The sequence below is a fragment of the Uloborus diversus genome, chromosome 4 (genome assembly GCF_026930045.1).
Source record: "Uloborus diversus isolate 005 chromosome 4, Udiv.v.3.1, whole genome shotgun sequence".
Lineage (NCBI taxonomy): Eukaryota > Metazoa > Arthropoda > Arachnida > Araneae > Uloboridae > Uloborus > Uloborus diversus.
In genome coordinates, this window is record NC_072734.1 from 23,596,220 (window position 1) to 23,619,910 (window position 23,691).

Consider the following 23,691-nt stretch of genomic DNA (forward strand, 5'->3'; position numbering starts at 1 on the left):
TCCAGCAATCAGATTAAAAATATCTACTTATTTATTCTTGTTTTGTACAAATTAGTGCTTGAGTGGTCAACTACTGGCAGGCGGTCAACCACTGGCGAATCACCTTACCTGATATGAAAACTCATCAAAAGAAACCAATGGGTTAAAGTAAAAAAAGGGAATTTTTATTAGATGGAAAAAACAAAAACACTTAAGTCGTGTACAGACACTTAAACGAAAACCTGAACTTAAGAGCAGCTTGGATTAAATATTAACTTGATTTTTCAAAAACGGACAAGCAAATAAAATTTAAAAGGAGAGACAGAGGAATTTAATGTATTGTTCATAAGAATCTCTAAACTTATTTAGATCAATAATTAAACTTGAACTGCATTAGGAATGTAAAGTTATACCTAGAGCAACTGGAATCAGTCAGATGTAATAAAAGCACAGGAGGTGTTGAAATTACTTCTGAGCTCATCTTGGTTTCATTTTTACGACAACATTCATCACAATTAACTTTATTTTCATCCCTCATGACACTATGACAATGCTGTGCCAGGCAATTTCTAAGATCAACAGTATCTAAATTTAAAAAATACACATATATTAGAGATGTACTAAACCCTTTTATACACAAGCATTATAATGAGAAAACATATTAAGAAGCATCATATGTTTATTTGCTTAATATTTAACTAAATCAAGTTTTATTAAATTTAAATAAACTATTCATACTTCACACCAGCAAATTCATTATGTTAATATTGATGATTGCACAAAAAGTTGAGAATTTGCAAATTCCAATTCTCAGGTAGAATCTCATCTATATCTAAAAACTACACAATCAATCAACTTAACCGAAACAAAGTTAAATAAAAAAAATAATAAACATTCAATTATCATTGCTTTTTTTCCTTTTTCAACTTTGTTTGAAAAATGAAATTACTTACATTGAAGAATTATACAAACCCACAGCTATATCTACTGTATTTATTTTTATTCTAACTGCGAATATCATTTCTTACAAAACAGTATAGCGTTTTCCTTCAAATTTTGAATTCCTGAAGATAACAATAACATCAAAATTCTTCACATCTGAAAGTGCCAAACTCTATATCCAACATATTATAGAAGTTAAAAAAATATGAATTCAAGAAGTGTTACTTAAAATGCGAGTATATGAGTACATCCATCTATTCTGTTGAGTTGTTAAAAAGACATCAAACCAGTTGATGAAAAGACATCACATGGGTGAAGTTATGTCCGAATACACATCAGTTTTTCCTTCATTTAATAGACAAGTCATCTTTTATACTGCTCATGCTATAATGACCTTAAAGCAGCACCCCCTCATCTCAATAACCTGTAGTGACAAAAATGAGTAGAGTATACAAAGGATATCCAATTTCATTGGCCATATAGATTTCAAGAGAACTGTTTTGTAAAACCCTTTCCGAAACAAAAACCTGGTTACGGCTCTGTTGGAGTGTGACACTCAAAATGAATTAAAATATATGACAGCAACAATATTAATTCAAGTACATGATAACAATAATAAAAATAATAAAAAGATGCTAAAAAAATTGATTCTTCCCAAATTTTAGAATGATTTTTACTTAAGTCAATTTTAAATTGAGCAGGAACCTCATGAACATTTATGCATCTAAATGTGAAATTCCTGCTCAGTGAATAACATTTTTATAAAAGCTCAGAGGAAAAAAACAATTACAAGTATACCCTTCCAAAGTTTGATAAAGTCGACTCTCGATAACTCTAAGCCCTGTAACTCGAATATCCTTTAATCTCCAAGTTTTCATTTGGTCCCAAAATTACTTAGTGTTTCCTAAACAAAGTTGTCTTTATATCTCGAAGTTTTTACGAGAGTTTCATTTCCATTTTATGCATAAAAATACAATCAAAATAAGAAAGAAGAGAAAAAACGTTTTCCTCCCTGTAACACATTGCTTTGCTTATCAGCTTGTATGAGGGGTATAATTTATTTACAATAGTGCTCCTTGATGCACAGTATTGGGAGATTACGTGAGAAGTAGCCGACTAGGCTATTTTTTGCCATGGCTGTAAACCTAAAATTTTATTGCTGGCGAAGTTTTGAGAGAGACCTAAAAGTTTGGCAAAAATATAAAAAAGTCGCCCTTATTTTCTGGATGACTCAAATTATTGCTTTTTGGACAAAAGAACGTTTTTTTTAATCAAGAGAAAAAAATTCTGACTACGACAAATAAACTTAATGACGTTTTAAATTGCGACAAAAAAAAAAAAAAAAAAAAAAAAAGTAAGCAGTCAAAAATAACTTTTTTTTCTGAAGTATCTTTAGTACAATTTATTCTCTGTAAAGATGTTTTTATGTAGAGCTAATGATTAATTTTATCTAAACTTGTGTTATAGTCTATCCGTTATGCACTATTCCTGGAGAATGAAATAAAAATTATTGTTGAGAAGGCTGGGATAGGAACTTCCAATAACTCGAACTACTGATTACTCGAAGGTTTTGGCCAGTCCTTTGAGACTTCGAGTTATCGAGAGTTGCCTGTATTTAAATAAACAGTAAAAAAGAAATTTTAAATTAAGATTTAAAAGAATAAACATTGGAAGAATTGCATTACCTTCCGTATCAGAGTCATGAGCAAATGGAAATCCCAAGTCATAAAAAATATCTTCTTTTTCTCGTCGAGACTCACATTCCAAACATTTTGCAGTGATACGAAGTTTGCCTTTAAATCCAAGAGTCAAGTCTTCGACATTCCCTACACTTGGCTCACAAACTAACCTTGGAGACTTAGGCGACCTTCCAACTGCTTTCCTTTTAGTAAGAATATTTTTTTGCTTCACAACTTGCTCTATGGTAGCTAGTTCTTCCATTAAATTGTTTTCAATTTCTTGGCACAGAGTCGTGACATGACAGTCTAAAACTTTTTCTTTGCTAGAGTTGTCCCTTATTTTTTTAATTGTTTTGCAACTAGATGCAAAACTAGATATTACAGTTAGTAAGAATTCGTGAGCATCATGTTGTTCACCTTCTTCAAACAGCAGACATATTTCTCTGAAAATTATTATAATGTATGTCAAAGACAAATAGTAATATGATGGAATTTTAATTTCTTGTCCAAAGCACAATGGAATTTTAATTTCTTGTCCAAAACACAATGAAATTCATATTTCTTAATAAAAGCAAGATTTACCAGATTTTATTCCTTCTGTTGGAACACAAACATTTTTAAGTAAAATAAATATCTTTGTTCATAAAAAATAAAAAGAAGAAATAACAACATTAAATGGCACAGATTGTAGATTACTGCAGACATGTGTTGCAGCCTGAGATAACTCCTTTTTCAATGCAAAAGAAATGATCTTATGGATATCCATTGTTATTTCTTCCTTTACCAAACAATCTTGTTAATCGTGGTTAATCTCATATTTAACACTAATTTAAAGTACTATCTCTAATCTAAAGTAATATGTTTAAATTAGAAGAATATATATATATTCAATGGATTTTTGCTTAAACTGAACTTAGAATTGTGCCTGTTGAAAGACAGGGTTTGAGATTGAAATCAATACTAAGCACGCTTTAAGCACCTTTTTTAAAAAATTAGCACATATGGGTCATTCTCCAGAAAACGTAACTTTTGAACGCAAATATTTTTCATTTTCGAAACCTTTTGTTTTCTTTTTTTTTTTCATTCTTACATGAAAGTTTTACCTACTAGAAGTAACCATAAACAACGGCGCAGTTAAGTTCCAATTATTTTACTCATAAATAAAAAAAATTTAAAAAATGCCTTGTTCACGGAAATAAAAAAAAAACTTAATATTTAAAAATATAGACCAATTTAAAATCAAAGTAGTAATTTTGTTAATTGTGTAAATAATCAGCTATTTTAATGATTAATGGGAACATAATATTATGCTCCCATAATTAAAGTACAGCTTAATTAGTAGTTTCAAAGATATGTTAAAAATAGTATTTAGTAAATTTGAGGCAATTTATAATTTTGGTAGAATGCCTATTATTGATGTAAGGTCTGTCACGCAGGTGAGGAATTTTCCATTAATATAGGCCTAATAGATACCTTTTTCAGGGAAATTTTTTTTTTCTTCGTAGCTACAATCTGCACATGTTAAGCATATGAAAACATGCTCACTTCTTTTTTTTACTTTAATTTACGACCCTGAAATTCAAGTTCACGGAGGTGAGAAATCGGAGTAACCACACTAAGTTTTTAATGCAAAATCTATCTTCTTGTTTTTTGAAAAAATCTCACAACTTCTTTATGGCTGGTAAATAAACAAGGAGGCTCCCTTGTATCACGGAAAATAAAATTTGATGTCATTACTGCCACATGTTAACAAGGACGGATCCAGAATGTAATCAAGGAGAGGGCGATTGATTTCAGATACTTGCCCTTTTATTAATTCCCAAACCTCTGCCCCCTAACAACAAGGAAAATCGTCTCAAAATACTATTTTTTTTCTTTTTGGAACTTCCCTTTATGAAAATTTTTGGAGGAGTGCACCGAACTCATTCCTTACCTTAACATCAATAAAGGTGTCGTAAAATTGCTTTTTTTTTGACCTCAAATTAAAAAACTTTTCAGAGGATAGCCCCAAGACTCATCTAAGTTTGTCTAAAATTGAGCTTTTGGAATTTTGAAAAACTTCCTGTAAAAAGTTCCGATCCCTATCACTGAAGTGTTAAGAGATGTGCTACAGATGCATTTTCAAATCTACAATATTCTGAAAAGAATAAGAGAGGGAGAGCAAATGTTTTTCCGTAACATTATTGAAGATCGTCTAAAATTATGTTTTTGGGACTTAAGTATCGAAAATATGGCGAGGGAGAGTTCCTGCATCCCGGCTCAAGGAGGGGGGCGATTGCCCCCATCGCCCTCCTTTGTATCTGTCCTTGCATGTTAATGAGGTATGGCATTTTGTGTTTAGGTAATTGAGGTGAGACTTTATTGTGTGACATGATTCCTTGTTATACTAAAACGAACTAAAACACAATATTAAAAAAATTAAATATACTTAAATAATTAATATTTGAGATACTTGTGAAAGGAATACTATATAAATAGGTATATACTTTTAATTAAACAAGTTATTATGGAACATAAACAGTCACACAAGGTGTGTGATGTTGCCAGGGAGGTGAGAATTCACATGTTGTGAACCAAAAATATACTAAAATAAAAATTATCATTAAAAAACTGTTGATAGGTTTAAATAGATATATTTTTGATGAAATTAAAAACCATTGTTAAATGAATTGTTCTTTAATGTTTTTACTGTAAAAGGTGTGTGACAGAAAAGTTACACTTTTTGAAGAATGACCCATAAATACAAAATGCAAGCTATTCCATAAATTCTATTATATACTGTTTAGTCTTGCACAAAATACACTTTAACGTGAACTAGTTTAAACCCATGGTTGGCAAGTTTTTGACAGTTTTTGGAGTTTAAACCATGGTTTAGGACTGTCCCATCAAAAATGTCAAGTACCAATTTTCTACACATTACAATATTTAAATTAGTAAGAAAAATGTATTTATAATTAAATTTAAATAAAGAACTATATTCAACCTCACATTATCTTTATGCAACTAGAAAAGAGAACAATTTTGAAGTAAAATGCAAAAACAGTTATCATTGTCATTTTAGTACTTAAATGTAAGATTAAGGTCATAAGATTTTGAGCAAATGAAACTCCATAACTGAAAAGAAAGTAACTAATAAAAATCTGAGAAAGTCCCCTGCCCCCAACTCACTAAAACATAAGAAATTTAGTTGAATACTTGGTTTATAAACTGAATACTGAGTTCAGACCAAATTTTAGGAACACAGTATGTTGGTATCATAGCTAGATAATACAGAGGCATACGCACCTGCCGTACATGGACACATTTGCTGTAAGATATGTGAATTGCCTGATTTTTGTTAACTAATATCAATATTAAACATTGATTAACTTCACAATATGTTGAAAATAATGCAAATATTCATGTAATATATATAGTTGTTCTTTACATTCGTAATTCATGTCAAAACGAATGTAGTTATACATATTAACTATACTAAAAATGCATGCTAACTAGGAGTTGCTAAATATTAAGAAAAAAAACTGCAAAATTTTTGTGCACAGGCATGTAAATCTTGGATATTTGAATTCTATTATGTTACCTTAATTTTTATTAATAAAGAGGCTTGCTAATAACAAACACGAAAATTAAATTTTATCCTAATGTAGGAAAACTTACTAGTTCATACCTCATATGTTTCTTCAGTAAGCTCTCATTCACTCCTGAAGGTTTTTAACAGGTTTTTGTCAGTTTAAACCAGTATTACACTCTTAACACATCAAAAAACCATTAAACATGATTAGTTAAAAACATCAAAATTTTTTAGCTTGCAATCAGAAGAAGAGGGAAATGATTAGAATCCAATTACAAATTAGTCTCCTTGTATTTTATGTTATTCCCTAATTTTTTAATGTTTGCTTTAATCAAGGGTGACAGTGGTCTCAGGTAAAAATTTCTGAAGACAATGAAAATTTCTGAAACTATGTGAAAGCTCCCCCCCCCCCCCCTCCGTGTAAAAACTCATCAAATATGCATTTACAAAAAACATTATTACAAAAAACCTTTGAAATCATTGAAAGAAAAAAAAATATTTTAAAATGTTCTTTTTTCATAATTTTTCAGTTTCAGAATGTGTTGTCAGCCCACAATTTATTCGTCTATCTTCCAAAAATAAATAATCTGAACCTGTCCTGATCGGCTTTAGTTCAGATAATTGGATAAGCAGCATTTGTGGTGCATCTTGACAACACTAAAACAGCTGAAATATACTCTTTTATGAAATAAATTTTTTTAACACAGCAATTTTTTTTTTTTTTTTTCCAAATTCAGTAGTTGATAAGATTTTAAAAAATATTGTGCACGCATAATTTTCTTTCACTCTATCCAGTGTAAGACTGGCAGCTACTAGAGCAGACATTTTGATTAGATTTTCGGGTATTTTTGAACTGTTAACTTCAATCCAGGACAGTATGAGGGGATAACTGTTTAAATTGTCAAAAATACTGATTTTACTGATAAAATTTATCAAATACTGACCATATACTGACTAAAATTTAAAAAAATTAACAAACTTTGGCATAACAAAAAAGAGTATCATACTTAGTGATATAGATCCTAGCTTTGTTTGTAATGCGCAGCAACAAAATGAACAGCTAATTTAATGAATGGTGGCTAAATTAATGAATGGTTAAAATGACGTGGTGACAAATGGCTGTCAACAATATTTAGTACTGAGAAAAGTGGAACTTGGCTGGACCGGATGAATAAAAATTTTACTGGCATGATTTAAAAGGCGAATGAAAACATTTTTTTTTGTACACAGGAAAGATGCAGAATAAGTAATGACTTCAAATGCTTATGGATTCTAGCAAGAAAATTATATGAAAATGGAAGTCACTATTTTTCAAACAGAGAATTGATTTTTTTCACAGAAATAAACACTAAAAAGTGCAAATAAATGGACTTTTCTTATGCTGATTCATAAGAATGAAACTTTGAATTGGAAGGGGGGAGTTTATGGTTTCCATCTGTCCTGATTTTTGAGGCCACATTCCATAATACTTTTAGAGGTATTATATATATATATATATATATATATATATATATATATATATATATATATATATATATATATATATAAATAAAATAATAATAAAAGTGAAAAATATTGAAAAGACCACACCAAGAGCCCATAGATGCGCAACGCAGCAAAACTAAAAAGCCAAGTAAATATAAAATTAAGCAAACAGAATTACAAATATTAAACAAATTATAAATAACAAATGATGATAAAAAGGAAAAATGCAAACAGCTATTAAGTAGGAATAGAAAAAGAGTGAATCCAGAGCTCATCAGCCGTGGAGGATTCATTAATTATGGTCAAAAGACCAAAATTTTAACTATAAACTAAAAGAGAATGTTTAAGCTCCAGTACATGTAATATAGAGTAACAATGGGCAAACGCACCACTTGCTAAGCTAAAAACAATAAACTAGAGCTCAAACCTATATATATATATATATATATATATATATATATATATATATATATATATATATATATATATATATATATATATATATATATATATATATATATAATAAAAGTGAAAAATATTGAAAAGATCACACCAAGAGCCCATAGATGCGCAACGCAGCAAAACTAAAAAGCCAAGTAAATATAAGATTAAGCAAACAGAATTACAAATAACATGTTTTCTTCAAATTAATGGCATAGCAATGGGAGCTAATTTTAGCTCTACATTAGCCAACCTTTTTCTTTTATATTATGAACGAAAATATTTAATTGACAATCCTTCCTCTACACCTCTTTGTTGCAGATACATTGATGACCTTTTGTGTATAAATTTTCCTAATTTTTCTGAACTCAGCAAAACTATTTATCATAGTTCATTAATGCTCGAAAAGACCAATTCTAATCATAATAGCTTTAATTTCTTGGATATCAACATACAAATTGACTCAAATTGTTCCACTACAATCTATGATAAAAGACGTGAATTCAATTTCACAGTTAACAGTTTACAAGATTTTTCCTCCTGCCTAAGTAAAAAGGTTTTTATTGGCATTATTGTTTCGCAAGCTATCAGAATTAAAAGAATTTGCAATACCATTTCTGCATTTAAGCAAGAAATTTCAGTACTCAAAAACTTACTTTTTAATAATAACTTCCCTAAAAATCTAGTTGAAAACATCTGCTTAAGTATAGCCTTCGATGAACATTTCGCTTCTTTTGAAACTGTTTAACTGTGTAAATGTATGATACAACCGTGACAAACCATTTTTTTATGAATCACCGTGGTGGATGAATTTTACACGTGCGAAACAGGTGACTCGGTATGTCTATGGACCAATTTCCGGATATGTTTTTAATGTTTTGTTGACAAATGGATTGGCTTTTTTATCAGGCTGAACAATGGACAGGATTTGTTTACGCGGATTTCAAGGTAAGACAATTTTGTTATTGGCAGGTACTGTCCCGTGGAAGGCTAATTATCGGAACTTGTTTTCCCAATTAGTCGAGGCGAAACCCCCTGCTTTTAGTTTTAGGTTTGAGCTCTAGTTTATTGTTTTTAGCTTAGCAAGTGGTGCGTTTGCCCATCGTTACTCTATATTACATGTACTGGAGCTTAAACATTCTCTTCTAGTTTATAGTTAAAATTTTGGTCTTTTGATCATAATTAATGAATCCTCCACGGCTGATGAGCTCTGGATTCACTCTTTTTCTATTCCTACTTAATAGCTGTTTGCATTTTTCCTTTTTATCATCATTTGTTATTTATAATTTGTTTAATATTTGTAATTCTGTTTGCTTAATCTAATATATATATATATATATATATATATATATATATATAAACAGTAAAGTTTTGCTAACATCTAAAACTATAGCATCATTTTACAAAAAAAAAAAAAAATCAGTTACAGAGAGTTGCTGCCCAAAAACACTCCTCCCTTGAGATCCCCCCCCCCCCCAAAGTTGTTTGGTGCACCACTTGCCTATGCTAAAAAATGTCAAAATTCTGGGATACCCAATTTTTCTTTTCTAAATAAATTTAACACATGATGCAGGGGTGTCCACCCCCCTAGGATCAAGGGCACACCCCTTCTAAATATTGCAAAGAACTTCCCCCACAAGAAGTACCCTTCAAAACAACCCCCATAGCCCCCCATTCTAAATGGCACCCCTGCATGATTTTTTTTCTAATAAATTAACCTTACCTTGTGCTTTACGTACTTTATTTTTGTGTACAGTAAAACCTGTGAAGTTGACCACATTTGTAAGTTGACCACCTGTCTAAGTTGACCGCTTTTTCAGGCACGGAATTAGCCCTTCTCATGTAAATCAGCTTCTGTGTAAGTTGACCACCTGTTTAAGTTGACCACTAAAGTAGTGCACCGCAAGTGGTCAACTTATGCAGGTTTCACTGTATACACATATGAAATTGAATATCTTATCATCAGACAAGCTCTACGATCACGTTGATCCTCTTTAGAGAGTCCAATAAACAATCCAAAGTGTGAACTGGAGAAGCCTGATGACTTAGGCACTTGGTGCAGGTAGCAAAAAGTTTTCCTGCCCTCATAGAAAGTGAGGCACTTAATGTGACCACTAGCAAGTCCTGAGAGAGCAGTTCCGGGTACGTCTGTCATAGGGGAGGCCAAGGGACAAACCCGGTTTTGATCCCTTGTACCAATCATGGGTGGGAGGTGTTTTCCACTCCTCCAAGATTTTTCATTTTTCTCGGGAGTATAACTCCATAAAGGTAAGTGAGGATGTAGGATAATAATACTTACCTCAAACTTAAAATGAAAGCCTTAAGAGGTTTAGGAATCACACGAATTTCACGTCTCTTGTTTTTCAGCATACTTTCTCTTCTTTTCATGGCTACGTAGAGCTGGAAAAAATAACAAGCTACCGTTATATCTAATTCGATATTACTTAAGTAAGAGCAAAGATAATAAATCTTTTCAATGATAATATACCTCTAAGCAAAATTTATTTTCCAAAATTTTACAAGGACTTTCAAATACAAAATAGGATATCAATTTCAGAAATGCATGTAAAATGAAAAAGCTTACAACCCAAATAACATATTTTCCCCCCATACTATGTATAAATATTTAAAAAGGTAAATGTTTTAATAAGAAAGTTAAGAAAAATATTTAACTTCATTTTGTCCTAGTTACTAAGAGAAATATTGTGAAACAAAAACATTCTCTACATATCGTAGCATGTGTCAACATCTGGCCAATGTAGAAATTTCTACATTGTGATGTATCACTAATGTTACATCCTGAAGTTGCAATGCATCATGATGTATTTCAAGTAGTTAAAATTAAAAACATATTATAATATTATCACTTTTAATATAAATAAGATGAATGCATAATTTCATACTTAACTCATAAATTATTAAAAAATAAAGAAGTAGTAAAACTATTTTTATTCATTTAAATGATAGTTAGTAACAGTAGAAAAATTCTAATTATTTTTTATAAATATTAGCTGTACTTGAAAATGGCTTGTTTAAATTTCACAAACATAAATGTAAGACACATAAAAGATATTTATTTACACACAGATACTCTCGCACTAGCAAGCAAAAATTCAGGAGTTAAAGCACAAATTACCAATAAATATTGCAGACATGTATTTTGCAGTTACAAGGAACCAATTTTTTAATGCAAAAATAGTTGAGCCTGCGGATGGAATGCAAAACTTTGGTTTTATAAGCTCATGTCTTTCTGCATTCTTCTAGTAACTAAAGATACGTCTTCAATTTTTTGTTAATTTGCTCTTTCAACATTTTTTTGTATTATTATCTTTTAATTTGTGAACCATAAAAAAAAATTTTTTTTTTAAATCTCACTTTCAGGGAAATTTTTTAAAAAAGAGATTTGTGATTAAAATTAGGAAAACAATATATTTTTTGCTATGAGCTTAAAAAAATTGCATTCCTGCATGTTTCGAAGAGGTAAAGAAAGACCTTTGGTTGTTTATAAGGCTTCCATCAAAGCTAAAACCTCACCTCTTGCTGAAGGAAGACACATAACGCTTGAGAACGAAGATAGCTTATGGCTAATACAGGGGTGCCTAAATGCGCGGCATGGCGGGGGGGGGGGGGGATCATCAAAGTGCAGGCTGAACCATTTAAATCTTTAGCAGGGCTGTTTTTAGAGGGGTTTTTTTTCTTTTTTTTGGGGGGGGGGTGCTCTTGGGAGAAGAGGGCTTTTCCCCCATTAAGGCAGATTGTGGTTTTATAATCCAGCAAAATTTGTGGCATCCAAATAATCACATAGTGCCTAGGGGAAGGAAAGGGATCATAGATCCATGTCCCCAACACTGGTGCTTTGATTAATTTTTCAGTGCGGTATTGATGTATTGGTTTACAGAAGAATCGATGAAGATGAGAGATCTGCACTGATGTTTGGTGATGCATTTCCCAGCCCAAATATATATATACAGTCGGACCTCCATATATCGAACTTCCACATATCGAAATTTTCTATATATCGAAATTCCAGCACGTTTCCATGTTCATTAGATAGAAAAATTGTTTCTATATATCGAAAAAATCTCTATATATCGAAATTTTTCTCGAGACATTCGTAGATTTTTTTTTTCCACTTTAAACTGTTTGTCTCATGAAAAATGAAGGTTAGAGGAGAATATTATGTTTACTAAAGGTTGATATGAAACTTATATGGAATCTGGGGCTGAGAGGTGTGTAGATATGTCGTTGTTCCGTTCTGGAGTTCTAAAATTCCGTCAAGTTCATTTCAAATCTTATTACCAGTAACACTGTAAAATCAGTTTCAAGTTATCCCTTTTGTCTGTTGATTATCATTTTTAGTCTTTTAACTTCAGTAAAAATCATTCAGGTTAAGTAGATTGTGGTTTTTTTCTTTTTCTCTCGATCACATTGTCAAAACGAAAATAGCCTAATGTTGCGGATCAAGTTGAATTGACGAAAAATGAAGATGTGTGACGACGCAAAAGTATAATTTCTGTTAATTTTTCAATTCTTAACTTTTAATCTGATGCTCGTATAAATTAGAAATTGGATTTCATACACGAAAATGAGCTTTAATTTTAATGTTTTAGGAGATTTTTATGATAAAAACAGATTGTTTCTATACATCGAATTTTTTTCCGGCAATTTGCTACTTCGATATATGGAGGTCCGACTGTATATATATATATATATATATATATATATATATATATATATATATATATATATATATATATACTAGAGGACCCGACAGACGTTGTTCTGTTCAAACTTTGTAAATTGAAAAGTTAAAAAAATTCAATAAACTATCAAGTGTTTGAACCGTTCTGTTGAAAGAAATTTCAGTGACTAAAAGTACTTCTTTTGACTGAAGGAAACAACAACATTGTTTGCTATTTGCCTCTATCAGCAAGGCCATGGCCGAAGTACATTAGCCCTTGGTCTTTGGCGTCCAAAAATTTGGCGACAATTGGGAAAATTGCTAAGACTCCTAGTTTTCAAACTCTTCCCGCAATTTCTACATTGTCTGGGGGAATTATCATAACGTAGATCGTAAAATATACAGAATTCGCGAAAACATTTCCCCATTGCTTAAATTCCGTGGCGCCAAGTTTGTGGACCTTTAAGGAATTAAAATGAAGCGAAGCTAAAAGGCGTAACCATGGCAAAGCGAAACAAAACATCAGTAATTTTGATGGAGATTAGATTTATTCGAACTTTATTTTTAACAGTTTGTAACATTTTTCCTTTGGAGATAGAAGGTTGCTTTTTCGACCAAAGGTCAAGATATTTCTGGAGTAAAAAATGTTGCTTTTTCCAACGGTGTCAAAAAGAAAACTGTGGGACAATTCCTTCACTTTTTATTGATAGATTTAATGAAGAAAGTATTGCCAAAATTTCAGCTAAGCCTAAAAAAGTTCATGATTAAAAGGCAAATTGCTCTTGTCGTAAGGAAGTTAAAGCATTGAAAACGGAAACTCGGAAAATTCTACCCTTTTCAACGATATAAAATATTAGAGACGTACCGAGTACTCGGTAACTACTCGGTACTCGGCCAATTTTCCGAGTACTCGGTCAAATTCTGATCAGATACTCGGCCAATACCGAGTAGTTGCAAAAAATTGAATATTGTACTAAAATTTATAGAAAAAAGAGCAAGCATTATATTCTGCAAACATTTACAATTAAAATTTATAAGTCAAATTTTAAATTTTAAGAATAATGAAGTTTGTAATGCTTCAATGGAATAAATCTTTATTTTAATGTCCTCAAAGTTGATAAAAATTATTTATGTAAAATTATGCAAAAAAAAGTATAGAAAATATGGAATTTTTATGTTAAAAATGGATTTTTGTTACAAACAAAAATTAATTATAAAAAATTATGAAAATAACTTTGCTTAAAAAATAAAAGGAAATAAAACAACGATAAAAGCACAGTGCAGGAACACTGCAGACATGTGTTTTGGCATTGCAAGGAATTCCTTTTTCAATGCACAACATGGGAGCTCGTGGATTTAAAGGCATCCGACAAAAGTCAGATTTTTTTGTCGAATGTCTTAATATTCTTTAGCTCACATGTTATGCACTGAAAAAGATGTTCCTTGTAACGGGAGGGGGGGGGGGCAGTAACACATGTCTGCAGTAATCCTGCACATTTGTTGTATTAAAATTATTTATGTTTTGCGGACTAAAACTATAACTGATTGGTATAAATTTGTTTTAATTCCAACTTGATTAATCATACCTTTTATTTATTTATTTTTAATTTTAAAAATAATTTTTTTGTAAAACTTTTGACACAAACAAAATTGTTTATATAATGCGTAAATTGAATTTCAGCAGGAATTTAGTTTTAAAAACTGTTATATGGACAAGGAGGTCTATACTACTATTCCAATAATTTCAAAATTCATCACAAGTGTGTCGGGGGTTCTTCATAAAACATAATTGGTACTTGGTAACTCGGCCGAGTAGTGAAAGGCCGAGTACTCGGTAACTCGGTACTCGGCTGAGTAGTAAAAGGCCGAGTACTTGGTACTCGGCGAAAGTGCTACTCGGTACGTTGCTATAAAATATTAATATGTGTAAGTAATTTTTCACCCCTTTAATAGCCTATAAAAGGCAATTTACGTGGAATTTGGGTAAATTGGAATAAAAAAGAACTATTTATTGGATTTTTTTCGAATTATAGCCTATGTTACTGAGTAAGAAGGCACCATTCATACAGTGAAAGAATTTTTCAAAAAATTGCAATAGTTCCAGAGATTACCTTGAACATATAAACACACAAAAATTCGTCTTCTCTTTTTATAATATATATATATATATGCTCTGGGTCCCGTTTAAATGAATACCGTCGGTTCTAAGAAATATTATTCGATTAAGCAGGGTATTTTATTAAGCGGAAAAATTTTCTTTAGCTTCCCCAATAGACAGCATTAGTCTGAAAACGTAAGAATAATCCCACCAAAAACATTCTGTAAAAAACTAGCCAAGTCTCGATGGAGCTGCTTGTTTATCTCTAAAAAGTAGTGAAATCTAGACAAAGTCATGACAAGTCTAAGGTTCCTTACTGCGATTTCTTTATTATTATAGTTAATGTTGTGTGACTTGGCCGTTAGACATTCTTTATACCTTAATGGGTACAGGTCAATTTTGTTTACACGTTTTCCAAGTGGCAATTTTCCATCGTCAATGGGTAGTGGTTCTGGCGAAAGATTGGTGCAATGGTGTCACGGAGCACCTGGTTTTGTACCCTTGTGTACCCTTTAACGGCCAAGTCACACAACATTAACTATAATAATAAAGAAATCGCAGTAAGGAACCTTAGACTTGTCATGACTTTGTCTAGATTTCACTACTTTTTAGAGATAAACAAGCAGCTCCATCGAGACTTGGCTAGTTTTTTACAGAATGTTTTTGGTGGGATTTCACTTCTTTTTGTAGAAACATTTAATTTGTGTAATGTTCGAGTAGACTAAAGTTAGGCTAGATTAAGTTAGAAGATGGTGTCCTACTACGTTGGACTTTTGCAATGACAGTTGATTTTTTTATGTACCAATAGTAGAAGCGGGCATTACCATATCTCTAATACACCTGAGGGTGCTTCATCAGATACTTCAGCTTTCGATTTTTGACATCAAATGAAGTGGCCCGCCAAGTTGAATATTTTTTGTTAAGGTTGTATGTTGATCTCTAATAGATTGGTTGGGCTCTTGTGTTTTCTAATCAGGGTCACTTCAGATCTTCAATTAGCGTAGTTTTTATAGTTTTCCCTTTATGTGGCCATCAAACCCTAACTCTGTACCAAATTTCATCTCTCTGAGTTTATGGGAAGTACTAGTTCTATTTTGATGATCATGAGTGAGTGAGTGAGTCATAAATGCGAAACTTTGCTTTCGCTTAACTTCGGAACTAAATGACCTACAGATTTGAAATTTCGGATTTTAAGTATGTGATTATAGCTTACTGGATGACGAAAATTTCTGCGTTCTAGTCTCATCAGAAGGTTCTCAAATAGGGGCCTGAAAATGCGGCGAAATGGTTCCAGTAAAGGATGGTACGGCAGTGTTTGCTTCGCGCTCGACTTGGCGGGGGCAGTGCCGTGCCCCCAAATAAATCAATAGAAAATAATGTTAATGGTAAAGTTTTTGGAAATAAGATGAGTAAGCAACAAAATAAATACATGAGAAAATTACAAAAAAGTAACTTACAATCTGAGTTATAAAATTTTTGTATATTTGGTGCCTCTTTTCATTACATTACTTTTTGAAATGGTCAATAATAGTGGATTGATTTTGCTTGCTGAAGAGCTTTTAAAAACACTTTCCCAACTTTTCTTTTTACTCTTTGTTTTTCATGTTTTACATTTAATAATCATCAATTTGTTACTGTCTGCAATGTTTATATTTCTTTGTTATTTAATTATCGTATGTGCTATTTATTGCTTTTTTTTTTTTTTTGCAATGGCAATGACAAAAGAAATTAGAATAGTGGAAATGTTTTTATGGAGTGTGAATAATGTTTATCTCACCCTCTGTTGGCAGAAAATATTATTTTTATTGTAATGATAATAACTGTTCATACTTAATTTGTTTTTATTTTATTTAAAAAACTTCTTAGCAAAAATATTCGCAAAAGCTGACTAATATTATTGAATTAATCGGGGATCTTTTACGCTACGTCTATGGGGAAATATTTGGTTCTGGAAGGTTCTATTCCTATAAGCGGGGTATTCGTTTATCTGTTACCCCATCAAGCAGTGCTGACAGTGTTTATTATTATATTTATTTTAAGTGTTTAAAATACAATTAACATTTAAACTAAGCATGAAGTACTTTTTTATTTGCACAGGTGTCTTAAAATACTGGCACATTTTTATTTGATTAACAGAACTTGAAAGTAATGACTCAACATCATTTGCTAGTTCACAAAACAACAATACCTCTTTTTTGCTCTAAAGTGCATCAGATGACATCAAGCGTTTTTCTGACATCTATTGAAGGAGGGAAATTTGGCACTGCGGTTTTCTCATTTTCTAAGACTGGTTCGTACATTTCTTGGACTAACATATAACTTTGGAATTAACTATGTATTTTGCAATTTACTCTTAAACAGATGCTCTCCAAAATCTTGATTTTGTAAAACAGAAATAATGACTTTGTTAAAGGATGGTTTTAACATATTATGATATTGTATGATTCTGTTCTTTTAGAACTGATAGTAAAAAGCCATCGGTTTTATAATCCAATGATTTTGAAAGTAGCAGTTACTATACAACAGACTCCCGATTATCCGCGGAATAGGGTGCCATAGTAACTGCAGATAAACTAATTTCCAGTTAATCTGCAAATTAAATAAAGTGTGCGCAATAGCTCAAAAAGATCTATAACACTGGCCAAAGATCTCAGCCAAAATTGAGTGTAAAAAATTCAATTGAAAGCTACAAAAGGAGCACTCACTATTGCAAACTGATTAAACACATATACTCGAGAAAAATGAGCAAGCAAAAGTGCAAAAGATCAAGCTAGGTTACACCAAAAAAGCAAAAGGGAGGGGACATGAATTTTTTAAACTAGTCTGGTCACTCATTTATGCATGTCAATAGTGTAGATCTAAAAATTCGTCAGTGGGGTAGATCCAAAAATCTGTAAGTAGGGTAGAACTAAAAGCCAGTAAGTAGTGAAGTTCCAAAGCAGTATGATGTAAATTTAAAAATCAGGTTTCAACTTATCAGGTAACTTTAAAAGGTTTTATGTCATTGGAAGGGAGGGGGAAGAGAACAATTGGAATGTCTAAAAACAAATTTTTTACTTTTTCAGTAAAAATGCGTGATTTTATCTACATTCCGTTAATCATTGTTGGAAAAAAAATTAAGTGTGGAAGGATATTTGGGAGTTTACTGTATATCTGTTCTGCAACGTGGAACTATGAACTTCATTATTCACTGTGTAGTCAAATAAATGCAAAGATGGAGAATATGTTAAAATGTTTGAACTAGGTTTGGCATAAATTCCAGTACTCTGGGTAAATATTAAAGGAAAAAATCACGAAACAAAGAAAAAAATATGTATATGAGTGACTTTTCTTCAAATTTTGATGTTAAGTAAGAATTAAGAATTTTCTAAAAAATATAATGCAAATACAGATGAGGAAATCTTAAACTAAAGGGTTTATTCGAGAGAAATTGAGGTTTAGAAAATTGTTTGCGTGCTTCAACAATCCTCATTCAACAAATAAAATTTGAACAAAAAAAGTTTAAAAAGTAAATACTGTCAAAAACAACGATTTCACATTTTAAGGTGAAAATTAATTCTAAAACTGCAACGATAAATTATACTCACATCATGCAAATGGTCAAAGAATATGATTTCTTTTATTTCATTTTCAAAGGCTGAAAGCTGAAAATATAAATAATTTTTTTTAAAAATCCATCATTTTACATTGGTTTTCACATTTAGGTGGTGCAACATGTCAAATAGATAATACAAGTGAGGAAAAAGATAGATAGAAAATTGAAATTACTTGTGTGTCATCAACATCATTAACAAACAAGTTTTATCACTAAGTTTAAAATATTTTTTGTAATACCCCCCCCCCAAAAAAAAAAGGGTGGGAGGTGGGATGTAAAACCAATAGCAAAAATTGACAGCAGTTTTTCACATAAAAACAATTTAGTCTACTTTTCTTTATTGTACAATTTCATTTTATAAAATTCATATATAGCTAATTACTGGCTATTTTATTTATAGACATTTTCTCTACACATTATTACTTTCTCTGAAGTTTTGAAATTGAGGTATTATATTTATATTTTTTCAAAACAGAATACAATATTTAAACTTATTTGAATTCCCAATCCTGTGAATCAGAGCATATATTTTTTCTTAGGAATTTAAACATATTTTATCTTGTTACAATATTTAGAAAAATGGTAAATTAAAAAGTTTAATTTAAAAAAAAGGATCTTTTTATAGCAGAATATAGCTCAAAACTATTTTGCACAATCTTGATTTCTCCCTAGTACAAGGGCATGACTGAATGTATGAATCTTAAGAGACTTTCTTGTTGAAGGAGAACTCTTTTTAGCATTTCCAGGAGAAGCAGGTAGAAAAAGAAAATAATTTTCCGCATAGCAAGCATTTATGCTGTAGGCATAAGTGGATTTTGTAAGAAAAGCAGCAGGTTTAGCTGATATTCCACAAAAATCAATGAAATGCAGAAATAGGAAAACATGGAAATATGAGGCTAAAGTCAGGTCCCAGCAAAGGATGTTTAGTCCTGCATTTATTTATTACTTTTTGCTTTAAAAAATTCTTCTTCTGGTTCAACTTTATGCACATCATATCATTATTATTATGTCAAAAAAAAAAAAAAAAAAAAAAACAGGGTTTAAAATACTTGAAGAATTCAGTACTATTACGTCCAAGTTTTAAATGAGATTCAAGTTAAGTCCCACCAAACCACATAAAGAATTATTCATTAGTTTTAGAAATATCAACAAAACTTGTCAATCAAAGTAGTTTTGTCCTTGCGAGGATTTTCTAGTTAGTGTTATTTGATATTAAAGTTACAATATGCTTTACCCAAGTGAATCATAATCAGTTAAATATAAACCACATTTTTAATTAGTTACTGGTTTCTCTGAGATAAAAGTATGCAGTTTCTGTTGCATGTAGGAACGGAACTACATGGGCTTGCTTCTATCTTGTTTGTACAAAAATAATAGTTTACAAGATCCACAGTGAATTTTAGCATACCAAGGGCTTGGAATACTCATCTGCACATCTGCACTTACAAACAAATAGGAACTACAGAAAACTAGTGTTTGCTGAAAGTTTTGAGAGTAAAACACCAAAAAGCAAGACAATTCTTTTCAGTTGAAATATTTTGTTTTCTGTTATATAATGCCAAGCCCCAAGGTATGCTCTTAAAGTTGCCCTGGTTAAAAAAAAAGAAAAAACATTAGCAGTTTCAGCACTCTTATGTAATAAGTTTATTACATTCATAACAGCATAGCTTGACATGACACATGACATTCTAGCACAGCGTTTCTCAACCCTTTTTCCTCTGTAAACCAACAAAACTTTGAAAAAAAAAATTAAAATTAGGAATGTTGATTACAAAATTACTGTAAAAAATGTTAGTACAGTTATTTTTTGAACAAGGAAATTTTGTTTTACTCAAACAAGTCAAAACCAGTGGTTGAAAATCCCTGTTGCAGAAAATATGTCAGAGAATGCGCCTTTTTTAATTTAGTAAAACAAAATCTTTTTTAGAATAATTTCTTAATAGGGGTACTCGCATGGCTTTGCCCGTAGTAGAAAATTAAAAGGTCATTTGGTTTGCTCGTATATTTACAAATAATGGATGATGAATTTCTCGCCATTTTGCTTGCCCATGTTATGGTAATTTACTTGTCCAAGGCATGTTATGATAATTTGCTCGTAAAATGGTCTTAAAATTAGAATAGAAAAAGAACAAAATAGAATTTTCGAAAAATTGCTTCGAAGTGCTCCCCCCCTATGCTACAAACTAATTCTATGCAAAATTTCAAGAAAATCTGCCAAACGATCTAGAGGCTATGTGTGTAACAGACATCCAGAGACACAGACGTTTAGCTTTATATATATTATTAATGAAGAATACATACCTTTTCAGACTGACGGCCAATTTCAATCAACTGATGTAGGGACATTAAAAAATTAGGTGTGAATCTGAGCACTTGCAAAACACTATTGATGAAGCATGTATTTCCACAATTAGGCAAACCTAGAAATGAGTTTGAAGATACCAACAGATTGTCTGATACTGCATTATTCTGAGTCAAAGGCACTTCATTGCTTTCAGTTTTAACAGCTTCAGGAGGAACAGTTCTTGAGCTCAAAGTGTTCTCGAGGCACTCAGTTGCATAGCCAGAATCAAATGATTGTGATGCAGGCTCTACTTTGACATTATTGCGCGGGGGACAAAGGGTGGCCCTCTTTAAAGAAAGTCGACTACGCTTGGGCACTGGACTCCCCAGTTGAGCATTGTTGACAAGTTCAGTATGAAAGCTTCCTAGCTGAATCATGGTTGCACAATTGAAATGAAGGACTATTTTTTAATAGGTCAAATTTCATCACAAGAGAAGCTGGAAAAAATATAAAATAATAATAATAAATAAGAAACAAATTGCTTAATTCACAAAAAACACAAGCTATAATAAATACATATCATTTCAGTATACCTTTTCCCTTTGTATCAAACAGATTTGGTACTAATTTGGTTTTGAAATGGTGTGAAACAAATCAGAAATTTGGGGGGGAAAAAGTCCCCTTCTCTTCTAAAGGGGTTTTAATTCCATTTGAAAATTTTTTAACTTTCTGGCACGAAATGTATTATATTCTGAAATTTATAATATTTACATTCCAATGCCCTTTTTGTTTAAATATTTTTAATGCGGAGTATCCCACATGAAAACGCTAATTTTTATAATAATTTTCCAGTACACCAAAGTAATAGTAGTTAGAGTTCGACCATTGTTGTAATTTGGCAATCAACCAAGAATACAAGAGTACATTTGAATGAATCTAGCAGGGGAGAAAGGGAAAAAGTAATGGGATTTTGATGCACATGTTTTATAATGTCACTAGGGCCTTATTAGTTCTTTAAAATAAAATAAGGGGAAACAAAAAATTTTCAATTGAAACAACAAAAAGAAAAGCAAATATGTTCATTTTGTCCGGAAATGTAAAAGCAAAGTCAACGTTATACAGTCAATGCTTGTTATAACGTCATGCCGCAGGCCCTACCATTGCAATTTTTTTAGAAGTGGGGAGGGGGGGGGAGGCTCTTGTTCAGAGAGTGTTTTATGACATTTGAGAAGATGCACCCTTGCTCTAGAACGGGATGGGTGGCCCTGGAAACAGTGGTTAAAAAAAAATTCTGGAAAAAATAGAAAAGTTGATTTTTAGGGAATAATTGCATTAAAACTATATTTCCCTCAAAAACATAAAAATTGTTGAACATTTTAAGATATACGCAATTTATGCTTTTTCTTTTTAACAAAACAATGTTTAAAACTTTTACTTTTTAAAGTCAGCTTTCTCAGTTCAAAACACCAAATAATATCGAAATTAGTTGAATGGCCAATCAACCATGATTTTGAGTAATATTTTTTGTAAATTGCTGAATCAAGTTTTATGAGATTTTAAACAGTATTTAATGAGAAAAGTAGCAAATAATACTTTGATGTGCAGGGAAATTTAACTATCTTACAGTTTACAAAACCAAAGTTAGTGATTTCATGTGGGACACTGAACACAAAAAACTACTGACTAAGATGCTGTATATCCCCCTCTTGGCAATTTCTGCCAAATATTGAAGTTTTTTTTTTCTCTTTTTTGCCAGACATGATTATTTTAAACATGATTACCCTGGTACAGTGAAACCTGTGTAAGTTGACCACTCGCGGTGCAGTACTTTGGCGGTCAACTTAGACAGGTGGTCAACTTATAAAGGGCAGTAATAAATCTTATACATATAAAATCTGAGTATCTATCTATCTATGTCCAAGTTTCTTCTCCCGAACGACAGTGAACTGACCATCGAACCAGGTATCGATGGATTCATCATCTTCCCGTCTTTCTGTTTGGGTCTTTAACATAATCCTCCGATAATAATTAGCGGAGATATCAATTAAAAGCTATTAATTATGATGCTTGGATTTCGACATAAGATCCCTAATTTTTGAAGGCTTTCCTTCATTCAAATTATTATTCAGTGTTTCAACTCAACTTTCCGTAACAATGCTTTTATTAAAATTTGTAGCGTGAAGAAAATCCTTGAAAAGAAACATCTATTGCCATTTTTTTCTCGAACATGAAGAAATAAAATTTGGCTTTTGTTTTAAGGCTTTTCCTGTAATCGGAAGATTTAAAATGTTTAATTTTTGGTTATTTTTCCGCAATTTGCCGCAAAATTTTACTGATATTTTTTTTTTTTTTTTTTGTTCAAGCCTGATTGTTGAACACGCGTCACTTCACATAACTTTTATTTCCGAGGTAGACCGTGCAAAGCCGGGCGACGCAGCTAGTTTTTTTTTATTATCTGTCATTTCTTGCACCATGTATTCATTTTTTGAGGAATTCACCCTTACTCTTTCTGTTCAACTCACTTTCATTGTTTAACATTATTGAAAGTGAAACAATAATTAAAAATACTATTCAAATAATTTGTTAGTTTTTCCTTGTTTTTAACTATATTAGACACTTAATTTCTATGCCAGCTAATATTCTCTGGCTTTTTTCATTTTTAATATTTCATTAATCTCAAGTTTTTTATTAATCTCAAGTTCAGCTAACTTCCTTTTTAAAGCATTTTTATGTAAAACTTAAAGCACAAAGAACAACAAGCTCGACTCTCCCAGTTCATAAAGGCAAAATCAAAATGCCCTAGAGAGCAAAAATAGAGCAGTAAAAATGTAAAATAGTAGACTTATAGTTTAATTGTTTATATAATTTACATCATGATAATTTTATGTTTGCGATTGGTTTTGAGGATGTTTTTTTCCTTAAAATATCACAACTTG

The 23,691-nt window shown here is 31.3% G+C and overlaps 1 protein-coding gene across 1 annotated transcript in view; it reads right to left on the reverse strand.

The window, feature by feature from the left end:
* LOC129219945 (ubiquitin carboxyl-terminal hydrolase 1-like) overlaps positions 1 to 23,691 on the reverse strand; it is a 57,909-nt gene that overhangs the window by 27,362 nt on the left and 6,856 nt on the right. Inside the window, exons 2-6 of the mRNA XM_054854261.1 lie at positions 20,773 to 21,252; positions 18,464 to 18,520; positions 10,397 to 10,497; positions 2,607 to 3,043; positions 393 to 564 (exon numbers count right to left, since the gene is read on the reverse strand). Coding sequence (XP_054710236.1) covers positions 393 to 564; positions 2,607 to 3,043; positions 10,397 to 10,497; positions 18,464 to 18,520; positions 20,773 to 21,192 — 1,187 coding nt within the window. The 5' untranslated portion in view covers positions 21,193 to 21,252. The remainder of the gene's footprint in view (positions 1 to 392; positions 565 to 2,606; positions 3,044 to 10,396; positions 10,498 to 18,463; positions 18,521 to 20,772; positions 21,253 to 23,691) is intronic.